At 42.4% G+C, this 15,556-nt stretch overlaps 1 protein-coding gene across 1 annotated transcript in view; it reads right to left on the bottom strand.

Annotated features, from left to right (window-relative positions):
* Positions 1 to 15,154, bottom strand: part of PLD5 (phospholipase D family member 5) — a 265,792-nt gene extending 250,638 nt beyond the window's left edge. Inside the window, exon 1 of the mRNA XM_036277523.1 lies at positions 14,966 to 15,154. Within this exon, the coding sequence (XP_036133416.1) occupies positions 14,966 to 15,154 (189 nt within the window). The remainder of the gene's footprint in view (positions 1 to 14,965) is intronic.
* Positions 15,155 to 15,556: the final 402 nt, after the last annotated feature.

The raw sequence follows: 15,556 nt of genomic DNA on the forward strand, positions 1-15,556 counted from the left end.
GGATGAGACACACCTTCACTATAAACCCCACATAGTCAGGAGGAAACTAACAACTCCCAGCTTCAACCTGAGAGAGAAAGGTTTGGACTCAACATCTACCACCCCAACTTCTAAGACTTTCACCTGAGGGACAGGCCCCCAAACACCTAGCTCTGAAAGCCAACAGGGCTGTGTCAATGAGACCCGAAAGTCTAGCTAAAGGTTTGCCTATTTTGTTTTTCAAAAGAAGTGTTTAGTTTCTTTGATCTTTTCTGTTCTCTTTTAGTCTTTTCATTTATTTCCATTCTAATCTTTGTTATCGATTTCCTTCCATGAACTGTGGGTTTAGTTTGTTCTTCATTTTCTAGTTCCTCGAGGAGTAAAGTAGGTTGCTTATTTGAGCTTTTTTTTTTTTTTTTCCTAATATAGGCATTTAGCGCTATAAATTTTCCTCCTAAAACTGCTTTTGGTGCATCCCATAAGTTCTGATGTGTTGTATTGCCCTTTCATTTGTCTCCAGATATTTTTCAGTTTCCATTTTTGACCCATTGGTTGTCTGATACCTTTTTTAAAAAAATCCCCAAGTATTTATGATTTCTCAACGAAAGGGTGAAAATCCTGCACACTGAAACTGTAAGACATTGATGAAAGAAATGGAAGAAGACACAAATAGAAAGATATTCCGCCCTGGCCAGTTTGGCTCAGCGGTTAGAGCATCGGGCTGCGGTCCGGAGAGACCCGGGTTCGGTTCCCGCTAGGGGCACGTACCTCAGTTGCAGTTTGTCCCCAGCCCTGGTTGGTCGTGCGGGTGGCAGCCACTCGATGTGTCCCTTTCACATCGATGTTTCTCTCTCTCTCTCTCTTCCTCTCTCTCCCTCCCACTCTACCTGAACAAAAAATGGAAAAATGTCCTCGGGTGAGGATAAAAAAAAAAGAAAGATATTCCATGCTCATGAGTTGGAAGAATTTAAATGCCATACTACCCAAAGAAATCTACATATTCAATGTAATTCCCATTAAAATTCCAATGGCAGTTTTCACAGACATAGAACAAACAATCCTAAAATGTGTATGAAATCATAAAAATCCTTGTGTACCCCATGCAGTCTCGAGAAAAAAGAAAAAATCTGGAGGCATCATGCTCTCTGATTTCTAACTATATTACAAAGCTGTAGTAATAAACAGTGTGCAGTTGGCATAATAACAGACACATAGATCAATAGAACAGAAGAAAAGAGCCCAGAAATCAATCCATGCATATATGGTCAATTAACTTACAACAAATGAACTAAGAATCTACAACAGGGAAAGAACAATCTCTTCAATAAACGGTGCTGGGAAAACCGGACAGTCACATGCAAAAGAATAAAACCAGACCCTTGTCTTATACCATATACAAAAATTAACTGAGAATGGATTAAAAACTTGAATGTAAGGCCTGAAACCATAACATTCCTAGAAGAAACACTAGGCGGTAAACTCCTTGACACCAATCTTGGTGATGATTTTTTTGGATTTGACACCAAAGCAAAGGCAACAAAAAAATAAATAAATAAGTGGAACTATATCAAACTAAAAAGCTTCTGTACAGCAAAGAAAATCATTAACAAAATTAAAAATCAACCTAGTGAAGGGGAGAAAATATTTTCAAATCATATATATCTGATAAGGAATTAATATCCAAAATATACAAAGAACTCAGGCAACTCAACAGCAAAAAACAATCCAATAAACAATCAAGGAGAAGATCTGAAGGGACATTTTACCGAAGAAGACATACAAAGAACAAAAGATACATGAAAAGATGCTCAACATCGCCAATTAGCAGGTAAATGCCAATCAAAGCCACAATCAGATATCACCTCACAGCTGTTAGAATGCCATCATCAGAAAGACAACAAACAAGTGTTGGCAAGGATGTGGGGAGAAGGGGACCTTTGTGTACTGTTGGTGAGAATGTAAATTGGTGCAACCACTATGGAAAACAGTGTGAAGGTTCCTCAAAAAATTAAAGACAGAACCAACACATAATCCAACAATTCTACTCTAGATATCGATCCAAAAGAAATGAAAACACTACATCATGTTCACTGAAGCATTATTCCCAGTAGCCAAGAGGGAGAAACAACCTACGTATCCAACAGCAGACGACTGAAGGGAAAAGAGAGAGAGAGGAAATATTATTCAGCCACGAGAAAGAAGGAAATGTCATTTTTGACAACAAGGAGGAACTTGAGGGCGTTACATCAAGTGAAATAAGCCAGACAAAGACTAACACTGCATGGAATCACTTACATGTAAAAATCTAAACTGAAAAAGTCTAACTCATAGAAATAGAGTAGAAAAGTGGTTGCCAGGTGCTGGGGGGAGGGGGGAAAGTAGGGAGAGGTGGGTAAAAGGGGAAAAACTTCCAGTTATAAGAGGAATAAGGTCTGAGGATCTAACAGAAACATGGTGATTACAGCTGATACACTGTTATATGAACTGAAATTTGCGGAGAGAGTAGAACTTACATGTTCTCACACATCAGAATAAAAGATAAACATGTGAGATGATGTTTTCATTAACTTGATGGTGGGAATCCTTTCACAATGGATACATGGTATATCAAATCACCACACGTTCACTTTAAATATCTTACAATTGTATTAGTCAATTATACCTCAATAAAGCTGAAAAAAAAAAAACCACCCCAAAACTGTCAATGTCATGAAAAAGGAGAAATTGTCATAGACCAGAGGTTGACTAAGGACACATGACAACGAAATACAATGTGTTACCTTGGATTAAATTGTGGTACAGAAAAGAACATTAATTTTAAAACTGGTGAAATTCTAATAAAGTCTAGAGTTTGGAATTTAATATCAAAGAAAACTGAAATTGAGTGAGAGAGGTACAGGAAATGCCTTTACTATCTTTGCAACTTTTCCATAAATCTAAATTTATTCCAAAATAAAAGTATGGGTTTTTTTTATTTTTATTTTTTATTTTTTATTAATTTATTTTTGTTACAAATGTTTCTCCTTTTCCCCCCTTTGACCCCCTCTTCCCGATCCCGCCCTCCCACCTGTCCCTAGCATTGTTGTCTGTGTCCATGGTTATGCATACAAGCATCATGCATATAAGTTCTGTGGTTTATCTCTTCCCTATTCTCCCCACCGAACCCCCTTCTGAGGTTTGTCAGTACCTTACTACTAAGTCTTTTTTGTTCATCAGTTTGTTTTGTTCATTATATACCACAAATAAGTGAGATCATGTGATATTTGTCTTTCTCTGATTGGCTTGTTTTGCTTAGGGTAATACTCTCCAGGTCCCTCCATGTTGTCTCAAAGGAGAGAGCTTTCTTTCTCACTAGGAATCTTACAGGGCAGGTTTAAGCAATGTGTGCACCTGTCATGGATTAGAATAAGAAGATTTTAGGGAACTGAACAAGTTTGGAAACAGACAAGTCTGGAAATCATAGTAGGAGAGTCTTAAGGATCACTGCTGGCAGGTCTTTAGGGGTTTTGGCAGCTTTGACACATTTCCTGAGGCAGAGTGTCTTACAATCTCAGATCCAGTGCCCTCAGCCAGAGGAGGGCAGAGGCTGAATAATGAACGAGCAGATTTAGACTTGACAACAAGTCATACCAAAGTACTTGGGGAAAGCTAAAAAGTCAATGTCCTCTTCACTGATTAAAGTGAAAATATATACAAATTAAAACAAAAAAAATTCACTGTAAATAATAGCATTAGATATTGGAATAAGCCACCAAAGTGGCCACGAACCCTATACTTCCCAGGTCTTCAAACTGGATGGAATCTCAACCTGTGGATGGTTTAGATGCAGACTTGTCTATTAACTTCTCCATCTGACATTTCGTCACAACCCTTTTCCGTAGTTTTTCACGGAGTTTCCAATGTCCCTTTCTACTGCATTCTCGTTGCATTTAATGTCTGTAGCATTTGTCTGCAGGGAGCATATGTCATCTTGTTTCTTTTCACTCCTGTGTAAGTTCTGCCTTCCTAACCACATATCCATCCATCCATCCATCCATCCATCCATCCATCCATCCATCCATTCATCCACTCTCATCATTCATTCCTTCATCCATTCATCCATTCTTTCAACAGTCAAGCAATCAATGCTGGATGTCTACCAGCACTGTGTAGGGCATTAAGGGTACACTGTTATGAATAAGACAGCATTGTTGTCCTCAAACTTTCCACTGAAGGTAAAAGACAGACAATTAATCAGGAAATTAAAAAACAGTACCTTAGTTGCTTTAACAGATGCCTGCCCATGATGTTACCTGGATCGTACAGGAGGGGCACCTAACCAGGCTTTAGGTTTAAAGGTGAAAACATGTAAGTTGAGTTCTGAAGGACTAGATCATACGCAACTGAGGCCGAAGGTCCAATCATATACACTGGAGTCTTCCTAAGCCAGAGGCTCATTTCCTCACAGGGAGCAGGAATTGCAATTTTTGTTAATTATGGTCATAATAATACTGGCATTATGGATCCCCACAGTAACAATGGCTTGGGTCCAAGATACAAAGATAAATAGGGCAGAATTCCAACTCTCAAGGAGTTTTTGGAATTGTCCCTGTTCATTTTTCCTTGCATCCATCATGCCAACTACGATTTCTGGGGCATCCCTGGCACTGAGTAAACGTTTGCTGAATAAATGAACTTTCGCAGACTCCCCACATCCAACAAAGCACCAAGTCCCATGAACTTTCACTTCACAACATTTCTGGCATCTACCCCTCCTCAATTTTCCTATGTCTGCCACATATTTCTGTGTCTTCCCATCTCTACCACTGAAAGAAACTTAACACTGGTCCCCCCGATTCCAGCTCCACTCCTGGACATCACCTGCCACCAGCATTTTCTGAAGCTTGACTTGCTCAATAAAGTGCCTATTGAAATATCTCCCCTGTGCCAATAGAACAAAACCCAACATCTCCAGCTGGCCATTCAAACCCTCCAACCCTGCAAGGTCTTGTCCCAACCTACCACTGTGTTTCCACGCCCAGCATTCCCTCAAACAATCCCTGTCTGCCAGTTATCTTTGTTGCTCACTGGTCTTCCAACCGCACTTTCTGCTGCCCGGATTCCACTCAAAAGCCTTGGTTCAGGCCAGTCCTCCGTCTAGCAGTTCTTCTTCTGGCCTAGGGTGAAGCCTTCTTTGACCACCTTCTCTGGACAGAAGTGATTTAAGGTTTCTCCCTCCCAGGAGTTGCCATTCATGAATCAATTGATCTAGAATGGAGGTCAATAAGGACTTATTAAAGAATGAACGGTCCGGTGGAAAAGACAAATAAACACGTCATCAGAACGCAGTGCAGTATGTGCCTCATGGACGTGGAAAGTTAACAAAAGCCGAAGGTTAGGGTGAGAAGAAGAAAGTGCCCAGGAAGCCATACCTGAGGGGGGGACAAGTAAGAGTCACCCACATGAAGACAACAATGACAGGAAGCATCAGGACCCAAGGTGTATGGGCTGGAGAGAGTGGGGCAGGAGAAGCATAGAGTCTGAGGAATACATCCAGAGATAAGCAGGAAACGAGGGAAGGGCACTCTGTACATTTTACTTTCTTTTTGTAAACGACCATTGAAATATGATATTCATAAAGTGTGCAAATCTTCAGTGCACAGCTTGATAACTACTACTTTGTAACCACCCCCTAAAAAGATGACTGGTCCCCTAGAAGCTGCCCTTGTGCCCATTTCACCCTCAACGGTAATCATTAACTCTGATTTCTATATCCTTAATCTAGTCTTGCCTGTTGTTTTTTTTTTTTCACATAAACAGAATCCTGGAGTCTATACACCATCATTTCACTCATTAAGTCCGAGTCACCCACATTAATGCATACAGAAAGATATGTATACATATAATTAAACTCTTTTCATTGCTTAATGTATTATATTGTATTAATAATTAGAATCCGCCTGGCAGGTGTGGTTCACTGGTTGAGCATTGACCCATGCACCAAGAGGCTGCCGGTTCGATTCCTGGTCAGGGCACATGCCCAGGTTGTGGGCCCAATCCCCAGTGCGGGGCATGTAGGAGGTGGCCAGTCGATGTTCTCTCTCATCAATGTTTCTATCTCTCTCTCCTTCTCCCTTCCTCTCTCTGTAAAATCAATAAAGAAAAAAAAAAAATTAGAATCCATTGTCCATTAAACTATATTAGATATAGGATATTAGATATTAGAAAATGAGATATTCAACTATACTGGATATCAATGATACATCCAATTGGCCAGTACTAAAATAAAGCTTGAATAAACATTCAGGTACATGTCTTTGGTACCCATGAACACACATTTGTTTGATATATACACACTTTAAATTACTGAGTCATAAGGTATACATGTGTTCAAATTAAAAGATATTGCTCTATGAATTATAGTCCTACCTGAACTTATGAAAGTCAGAGATGTTCCTCAATTTCATCAAAAGTTGTTACTGTCAATCATTTTAATTTCAGCCATTTTAGTGATTATATAATATTGTATGATTTTATTTTAACTGTTTAGTTCCTTGATGACTGATGACAACAAACATCTTTTCTGAGCAAATGTCTTGCTCAGTTTTCTTATTGATTTGTAGGCACTCTTTATATATTCTGGCTGAAACCCTTTGTCAGAGTGTGTGTTGGAAATATATATATCCTTCTGCTCTGTGACACGCCTTTTCATTCTCTTAACAGACTCTTTTGTAGACAAAATTAATTTTAATGTAGCTCAGTTGACTAATTTTAATTGGGATTATTAAAACTCCTTAAGAGTTTTTTCCTAGTCCAAGTCGATGAAGGTGTTTTATTATTATTTTCTAGAAGCCTCATTATTTTACTTTCTAATTTAGTTTTATAACCCACATCTACTTGACTTTTGTGTGTGGTATAAAAGAGAAATTAAGACTCATTTTTAATATAGCTATGTAACTACTCCACTCTATTTATTAAAAGACCATCTCGTCCCCACTAACTTCTGTGCCTGCCACTTTTGTCATCAATCGAGTACCTGTCGATAACAAAATATGCACAAGTTGTTTCTGTACTCTCCATTCTGTCAGCTGATCCAGTCATTTATTCTTGCACCAAATCACACTGCTCTAATTAACCAGCTTTACAGTAAGTTCTGCTATCTGGAAGCGGTCATCTAACTTCTTCTTCTTCACCAAGATTGTCTTGGATATTCTTGGCCCTTTGCATTTTCATATAAATTTTAGAATCACTTTTCCATAGACACAAACTTGTTGGAATTTTCATTGAAATTGTATTTATACATCAATTTAATACTTTTATGCTACATTTACTCCTAAGTAGTTGATATTTTCATGCTAATGTAAATGCTAATGGTTTTTAGTTTTACTTTGGAATTGTTTTTCCCTAATTTAATTTTGTAAATTGACTTTGTACCTAGTGGCTGTGATAAATCCAGAGACATTATTAATTCATTAACTATATCTGTAGTTTACTTTAGATTTTCAAATGTACACAGTTATGCCATCTGCTAATAATGACAATTTTATGACTTCCTTTTAATTCTTATATTTTTATTTCTATTTCTTGCCTTATTGCATTGGTTATGGCCTCCTATGCAATGTTAAACAGAAGTAATGATAGTGGCACCTCTGTCTCACAATCTATGCAGATAATTTTTCAATATTTCACCATTAACTGTGATTCTTTGTAACAAAATTCTTTATCAGATAAATAAAATTTCTTTTTATTTCTAGTTTATTGTGAATTTTATCATCTACAGGTATAGAATTTCATCAAATGCTTTTACTTCATCTATTAAGGTAATCATATGGGTTTACTTTCATTCTGTTAATGTGATAAATTACATGATTTCCAAATTTTGTATCAAGTTTGCATTATTGGAATAAATTCAACTTTATTATATGTTATCACTGTACATGATAGGATTCATTACTTATATTTTAGCTATTATCCTTATCTAAACAAGTCCTTTGAAGGCAGCATTTTATACTACTATTTTGCACTTTCTTGTATTATTCATAACACTGTAATTGTATTATAAGTGTATTTATAAAACATAAACATCTTGAGGGAGAGATCCTGCTCTAGTCTTTGTATATTCTGTACTGTTTGGAACGCAGTATATGTCGTGTAAATGCTTATTGAATGAAGAACTCATAGTCTCCAAACAAAGTGCTTTTCATGTAACAGATACTCTCACTAAATGTCTGTTGATAATGAGTTTGCCAGTTAGTGCTTTTTTCATTTCAATGAGGCCCATCTTTTCAATTTAACTCCTCATGTTATCACTGGCTCAGACCTAACAACTTACTGGCAAGAGCACAATAATGCCTCAATCAGAGAAACAGTATGTTCACAAGGCTTGCTGTCTACCTTAGAGAATAAAGAACCATATTTGCCACCCAATGGCCACAACAGCCAGTCCCACGACACCTGTCTGGTAGCTCAACTTCATGTGTGAGGCAGCGAGCTCTACCCCCGTGCATGAGTCCACCTGGGAAAGTCTGCCAGGTGTATCCCTTTTCTCCCTCAGCCCTGCTTACAGGCTTGGTATGTGAGTTTAGATATTGGGTTCCTTTTTCTGTTTCTGAGAAAATAGAAATGTACCATTTTTTTGGTAAAAAGGTCTATCTCTCAACAACCACAGTTTGGCATTGCAGTTGCTGTCAACATGGATGTTGTCCTCTAAACACACACAGTACAATCCATGTGAATAGTAGGCATTTCGGTAGCTTTACATTCCCCAGTACACACACTGGATGCAAAGTTTCTGAGCTGATAACTTGCCATAAGTTCTACCTCTGCCTAACTATCTACCTATCAGCCAATTCAGTATGAAAACATGACATATTAGAGACACTGTCTTATCCCAAAAGAGTCATCAGATTTCTTGATCTCTAGAGCTAAAATAAAAGAACTAAAAACTGTTACAAAGGCTTAAGTCTGAGATAGATACAGAAGTCTGTAATAAGGAGTGAAAACTTTTTAAAAGAAATTAGCCAGAAATTGGTACATGGCTATTACGTGGAAGAAGGGAAGAAGAAGAAATCTTAACTATAGTGGCCTTGAGCTTCTCAAGTTAAATATATTCAATATGATATCACAGACTGATGATGTTTAAAAAAGTCAATAAACCACACCCAATAGAGTTCAAAGAAGGCAAGGTTCTTCAAAACAAACAGAAATGTCAGCCCACAGTGACAGAAGCCCGTTAGTGGCATACATATGCCACCTACCATAGTGACATGTACCATAATGGACACAACACGGAGACCCATTTGAACACACCCAAAAGACATCTAAGCTTTCCTTTCTTGACTGATGATTAGAGAGGCAGAGTCCCACCTCGGCCTCAGCTTCGTCTGTTCTGTTTATCTCAAATCACACGGCCAGTAATCCTGGTAAATGTGAATGTTCCCAAATGTTTGCCAGACTAAAATTAGCCAGCCTGGCCAACAATACGACATGTAGAAAAGGATATTTTTCTCCTTGTTTGTTTGATTGATTTTTAATGGCACATTTTAAAGACTCATTCCCATAGGTTGAACTTTGTCTTTCGATGCTTTACTGATCTGCTCTGTGGGGTATCATACTTTCAAGATTCTGCTCTGTGGGACATAAATAGCATTACGTAATAACAGCCTAGGCCACGGTGACCAATTTTGCTCCAATCCATTAATTCTTTGCTCATCGTGTGAATAATTTATTCCAGGAGGCAAGTGTGTACTTGGCATTTACTTACTATTCATTGGTAACATAAACTCTACTTAAGCAGATGCAAATTCACACTTAGAGAATTTTATTTTTGTTTTTTGTTTTTGTTTTTAGTGAGGCACTTACTAAGCCAAGCAAGATACTAGGGTTCCATGCAAGTGTGAATATTTCGTTGACACCAAATTTACTCTTTACAAATTCTTCTGCTTTCTCTTTTCATTCTAAGTAGGCTTTCTGAGTCACTAAGCAGAGAAATAAAACATCACTTGACTTAATTCAGCCAGCACTGAGTTGCAAAGGAAAGAGGGGTTCAGGACCGAGCAAGGAGCTGGTCTCTGCTAGCAGAGCCTGCAGACAGACTGGGAAAAAGAGTCAGCCACAGAATGGCCAGGCAGGGAGCAAGCTGGGGTCACTGGCCCAGGAAAGAGTCAGGCCCCCGGGGGACAGACTGGAGGCAAGGAGGCAGCTCCCGGGCTCCAGTGAGCTGGCTTTGCTGGCGAAAGAACCCGTCCGCCCTGTGTCCAGAACTGTAAGCAGACAGGCTGATCTCAACTTGCAAAAGCAGAAGCTCTTCGGGTGGCATGTGAGGGCTCAGCCAGCCAGGCAACACCCGAGAAGAAATTGCACGTGGAGGTACAGTGCAGTGAGGTTTCACATGGGTCGTGAATTGTACTGAGAGTTTTATGGGTTGTGGCTGTCCTATGTCATGGATGTTCTCGTTCTCTTTCTCTTTCTCGGGGTCTTGGCTGAATCTGCCCTCCTCACTCTCTGAAGCAGCCTTGGCCATGAAACTCTCTTTGGCCAATCAAAAGGAGCCAAGGGATGTATCACCTCTGGGTGGAGACAGTGAGCGACATTACAAACATCCCGTTAACTTGACCATCATGAGAACAATGATCAGGATAGAGCTTCCTTCAGTCCAGACAACTAAAACGAGGAAAATACCCTCTTGCTATAAACTGGATGTTTGTATTCCCCAAAATCCAGGTGTTTCTATTCCCCAAACTTCAGATGTTGCATCCCAATCCCGAGTGTGCTGGCACTTGGGGGTGGGGACTTTGGAGGTGATCAGGTCATGAAGCCGTCATGAACGGCATCAGTGCCCTTATCAAACAGCCTCAGAGAGCTCCCTTCACTTCTACCACTAGGACTCAATGAAGAGGGCTATGATGGAAGGAAGAAAATAAAATAAAATGAAAACGAAAAGACGGCTGCCTACGAACCAGGAAGCAGGCTTCCACCAGACACCAAATCTGCCTGCACCTTGGTCATGAACTTCTCAGTCTCCAGATCTGAGAAATACGTGTGTGTTGTGTGTAAACCACCGAGTCCGTGGCATGTTATAGCACCCCACCCCAAAGACAGCTGCCAACCTGCGCGATGAGAAGCATGAGGGGAACATGCACTTTTGTGGTGCTGAGACCCCGACATTAGGGGACTGTATGTCCCTGCAGTATAGACAGGAACTGTCTACTTGAGTCATCCCAGCAAACATGCAACTGCTTTGTTAGAGGATGGTGAACATACCTCCTGGGGACTGGGAGTCCTCTGCCTAAGATCAGAGCTAATAAGAGATGGAGTCAGAATCTAAATCCAGGTCTGTCTAACCAGAGTCCCACTCCTATCCTCACTTTGGAAAAAGAAAATCAGGAGAGAACATAAGGCATCCCCACCCCATAAATGCATCAGGAAACTTCTACACACACAACTGACATCAAACCAGGCAACTAAGCAGAGTAGCCTCTCCTACTTTGTAAAAAAAAAAAAAGTTCAAACAGGCCATATACCACCAAAGGACACCAGTCCAATGTTACACTGTCCTGTGGATAGTGAAACCATATGAAACAATGACCCTGAAAGGGACCCAGCCCCGGGAGGGCGGATAGAGCAGGGGAGGGCTGAGGGGTTCTAGAAGTGTCCATGTACTCCTCTGTTTTGTTAGACTATATACTGCACTTTTACATTTATCTAAAGTAAATATAGATCCTATAGAAAAGAGACTTCCACTGTCTCCCGAACCTAACCCTTCGAAATCCATCAGCCTTGGGAGGCAGCACTGGGCGCGAAATAACCGAAGAACCAAGAGCACTGTTTGTAGCTAATTAGACAGCATTCCACGTACAGCCAGCAATTGTACTTGTCCCTGAAATTTCCAAGTGGAGTTCAATGTCCAGAATCCACAGTACAAACACATCTTCCTTGTAGCTTCTAACCATGACTTAAGAAGGGAAGGATTCCCTCACACGCATTTATTCCTTAATATGTGTTCATTGTGGAAGTACCCACCGACCACTGAATGACAGGACTCAAATTTCCAGGTGGGTTGAAATATTCCAGTCCTGCACCAATGCATGTCACTTTTCTCCTGTCCAACCCGGGGATAGTCCTGTTGCCTTTACACTAGAAAAGGAGAAAGAAACCATGTAGCCTCATTTTAAGCAAAGTGGGTGGAAATATATTCTTTGGCTGTCCCCTTATACTGCTATTGACTTTCAGATTAAGCAATGCCTCCGAAGTCTGGACTGAGTCCACCCAGCCACGTTTCATTACAGGGGATTCCGGTGCTGCAGTGACTGAATACGTGTGGCACTTGAAGCCATACATTATTTATGTCCTTAATCCTAGATTGACTCTTTAAGCACCAGCAAAATAACAGTAGGTTGTTTTCATGCAAATGATCTCTGTAATAATTATTAATTCACTTTTAACATAATACAAATCATGGCCATCCAGTGAATGAGGCAGACCAAAGAGTGTGTTGTTTTTTTTTTAACTACCGTCACTTTTGAACTTCATATGACACGCTCATCTTAATCTCTGTAACATCTAAATCCAAAGGTGCCACATGTGTCCGGAACGTTGTCTGTAATAAAGTCAACATTAAGTTTTCATGTTTTGTGTGGCCATAATATGCTGGGTTACATTAGTTATGGGTTTCTTAATTAATTTGAAGCTAACATCAAACTACCTGCCACATCACAATGTACAAAACATTTGCTATATATTCTAAGCACTCAGAAATTGAATTCAGATACATTAACATTTTTATGCAAATTTAACTTTTATAGCATTTTCATAATTATTTTATTTTAAAAGTTTGTAGATGTTTCAAAGGAGCAAAATAATAGCACAAAAATTTCCTTTGCAGCAAAGTCTTCTTTCTAGTCTAAAGCAAGTATAGAGAAAAACAGAAAAAGTTTCATAAAATGTATGTGAGAAAGCAAAAAATGTTATGTTAATTTAAATAACAAATGAGGCGATTGTTTGTTTTTTAAATAAATGCAATGACCAAGAGGTCGCAGTTTCCATTCCCAGTCAGGGCACATGCCTAGGTTGTGGGCCCGATCCCCAGTGGGAGGCATGCAGGAGGCGGCCAATCAATGTTCTTTCTCATCGACGTTTCTGTCTGTCTCCCTCTCCCTTCCTCTCTCTCTAAAATCAATAAAGAAAAAAAGTATAAAAAAATAAATAAATGAATGCAATGCTCTCCTTTGGAGCACCTGAGCAAAGAAGAAAGCAGAGACCCTTGCATGCTTTCAAACAACCAGATTCTCCTTTCCTTGGTCTCTAACTCTCAGGAGGGGCTGAGCATCCTACACTTGTCCAGAAAGGTGATAACCAGGGCCCACCCAGGATGACTTCATACTTTCACTGAAAACCTAAACGGGAGAAACCATGTGAATATAATGCATGCAGTGTCTATGACTCAAGAAGGCATATTCGTAGAAGATTGCACTATTGATTTTCAGCAAGAGAATAAAGGAAATAGATCCGCTAAAAGCACAAGCTGCAAGTTAACATACATTCCAAGAGAAACTGAAATGAAGATGTATCACCATCCTAGGCGAGACCATTCTCCCTGGTACTAAAACCAGATAATATCAGGCAGCAAATTACATGAAGATGTTATTTGCTCCCCCTTTAAACTACTAAAACACCACGGGCTCCTTTGCTAATTCTAGAGCTTTCATTTTTAAGTAGATACAGTCGCCTCTCAACTTGTCATTCTAGAAATCCGCTTCAATTATTTCCGTGGTCTTAAGGATGAGACATCCTTTTGATGTTAAGAAAATGGTTCTCTACACGCAAGGCAGAAACCGGTCCCTAACTCAAAGCTTTACATCTCAGCTTCCAGTGACTTAATCAGGCCCTCAGAGAAAAAGCCTGGACCTTCCTTCCAGAGTGTCAGAGAAACGTCCCCTTTGCAGGCCCCCTCCTGGGAAGCTTGCTGTCTCTGCATAGCCCAAAGTGGGGGTGGGGGGTGGGAATGGGGTTCAGGTCCGTGCAGCGTTAGATGTGTGCGTTCCAGAAGTTCTCATTCTTATCTTTTTATCAAAATTGGTGTTGTGACCCAAACACAAGGGAACCTCCACACTCCACGAACAGACACAATTTAGACTATGCCTCTCCGCGGGAAGGAATACCCTCTCCTTAGCCGGTCGTGCGCCACTCTTGAGATAATTTTCTTTATTTCACTCTAACATTTGGTTTAAGGGGGTGTTGATGGGTCACATTTGAAACTGTGGATCCACTAAACGCCTCTTTAGAGGGACTTTTTCTTCCAGAATGACGAGCCTCAGGGGCTCAGCCCAGAGCCCTAACGCTTGGCGGGAAGCCCGCGCTCCACGGGGCTGCAGGTCCCAGCTCCCGGCTCCCACCCTCCGGAGCAGCGGATTCCTGGGGAGCTGGGCGATCGCTCTCGGTTTCCTTTCTCTCTGCTACGCGCAAATCTCTCCCGAGTCAGGCTCAGGTAAAGGGGATCGGCAATTGCTCATCCCAGAGGCCACTCTGCAGAAAACTCTGCCTGTGCATGGGCCCCGGCTGAGTTGTCAGCGGCGACAACTTTATGGCTTCTTCAATTTGTTAGTTTGTGGACGCAGCTAAATAATCCCCAAAGACCCGCACAATTGCCCCTCGAAAGCCCACCACCGCGCAACGCCGGGTTCCTCCGACCACGCTGGTCAGCTCCACTTGTCACCCCGCACCCCCAAGGCACAGTGTAAGTGAGCCCTACAGCGGGGAAGCCTGCGGAGAGGTGGGGTTGTGCGGCCGCCGGGCAGCCCTGGAAAGGAGCCCCCTTTCCTCCCCACAACCCGGTGATGACGGCAAGAAAGTGCAGACGGAGATGCCCCGAATCGGAAGGGGGACGCGGGCGCCCGGCCTTCGAGTCGGGCCACCTGCCGCGGGGGCTGAGCCCCGCGCCCGGGCCGCGCCGGGTCGGTGGGTGTGCGCGCGGCAGCGCGGGCCCAGCCGGGGAGCGAGCCGCCCTTACGTGCTCCAGCTTGTCTTTCCTCCGGAGCCAGACGCTGGCGCTGTAGTCCTGCTGCTTGACGCTGCTGTAGAAGTTCGCGCCCACTCGGCTCAGGCTCGGCGAGGGCTCCTTGGGGCGGCTTTTGAGCCTCATCTGCTCGAAGCCCTCATGGGGGGAGGCCGAGAGCCACTCGTGCTGCCGGATCTCCATCCTGACATGACCAGGCGGCGGGCGGCGCTCTGCGGGCTCGGGATGGTCGCCGAGAGCGGGGCACCGAGGGCGAGCAGGAGGCTGGGCGGGAGCGAGACGGACCGGGAGCGCGGGGAGCGGGAGGAGCTGCGGGAGCGCACGGCGGGCGGTGTGGAAGGGGCGGGGCGGGAGCGGGGCGGGGGAGGGGGCGGGGCGGGGACGGGAGGGAGGGGTGGCGGGGTGGGAGAGGCAGGGAGGCTGGGGAGGCTGCTCCCGGAGGCAGAAGTGCTGGTGCTAAGGGCTTGGCTGCGCGGTCAGCCGGCGGCAGCAGTCCCGAGCGGCGCTCCGCTCCCGGCTCCTTGCCGCACCGACTGGGACCCGGGCCGGCGGGGCAGGAGCGCGGGAGGCTGTGCGGGTGGGCGG

Source organism: Molossus molossus, unplaced genomic scaffold, assembly GCF_014108415.1.
Source record: "Molossus molossus isolate mMolMol1 unplaced genomic scaffold, mMolMol1.p scaffold_m16_p_23, whole genome shotgun sequence".
NCBI classification, from domain to species: domain Eukaryota; kingdom Metazoa; phylum Chordata; class Mammalia; order Chiroptera; family Molossidae; genus Molossus; species Molossus molossus.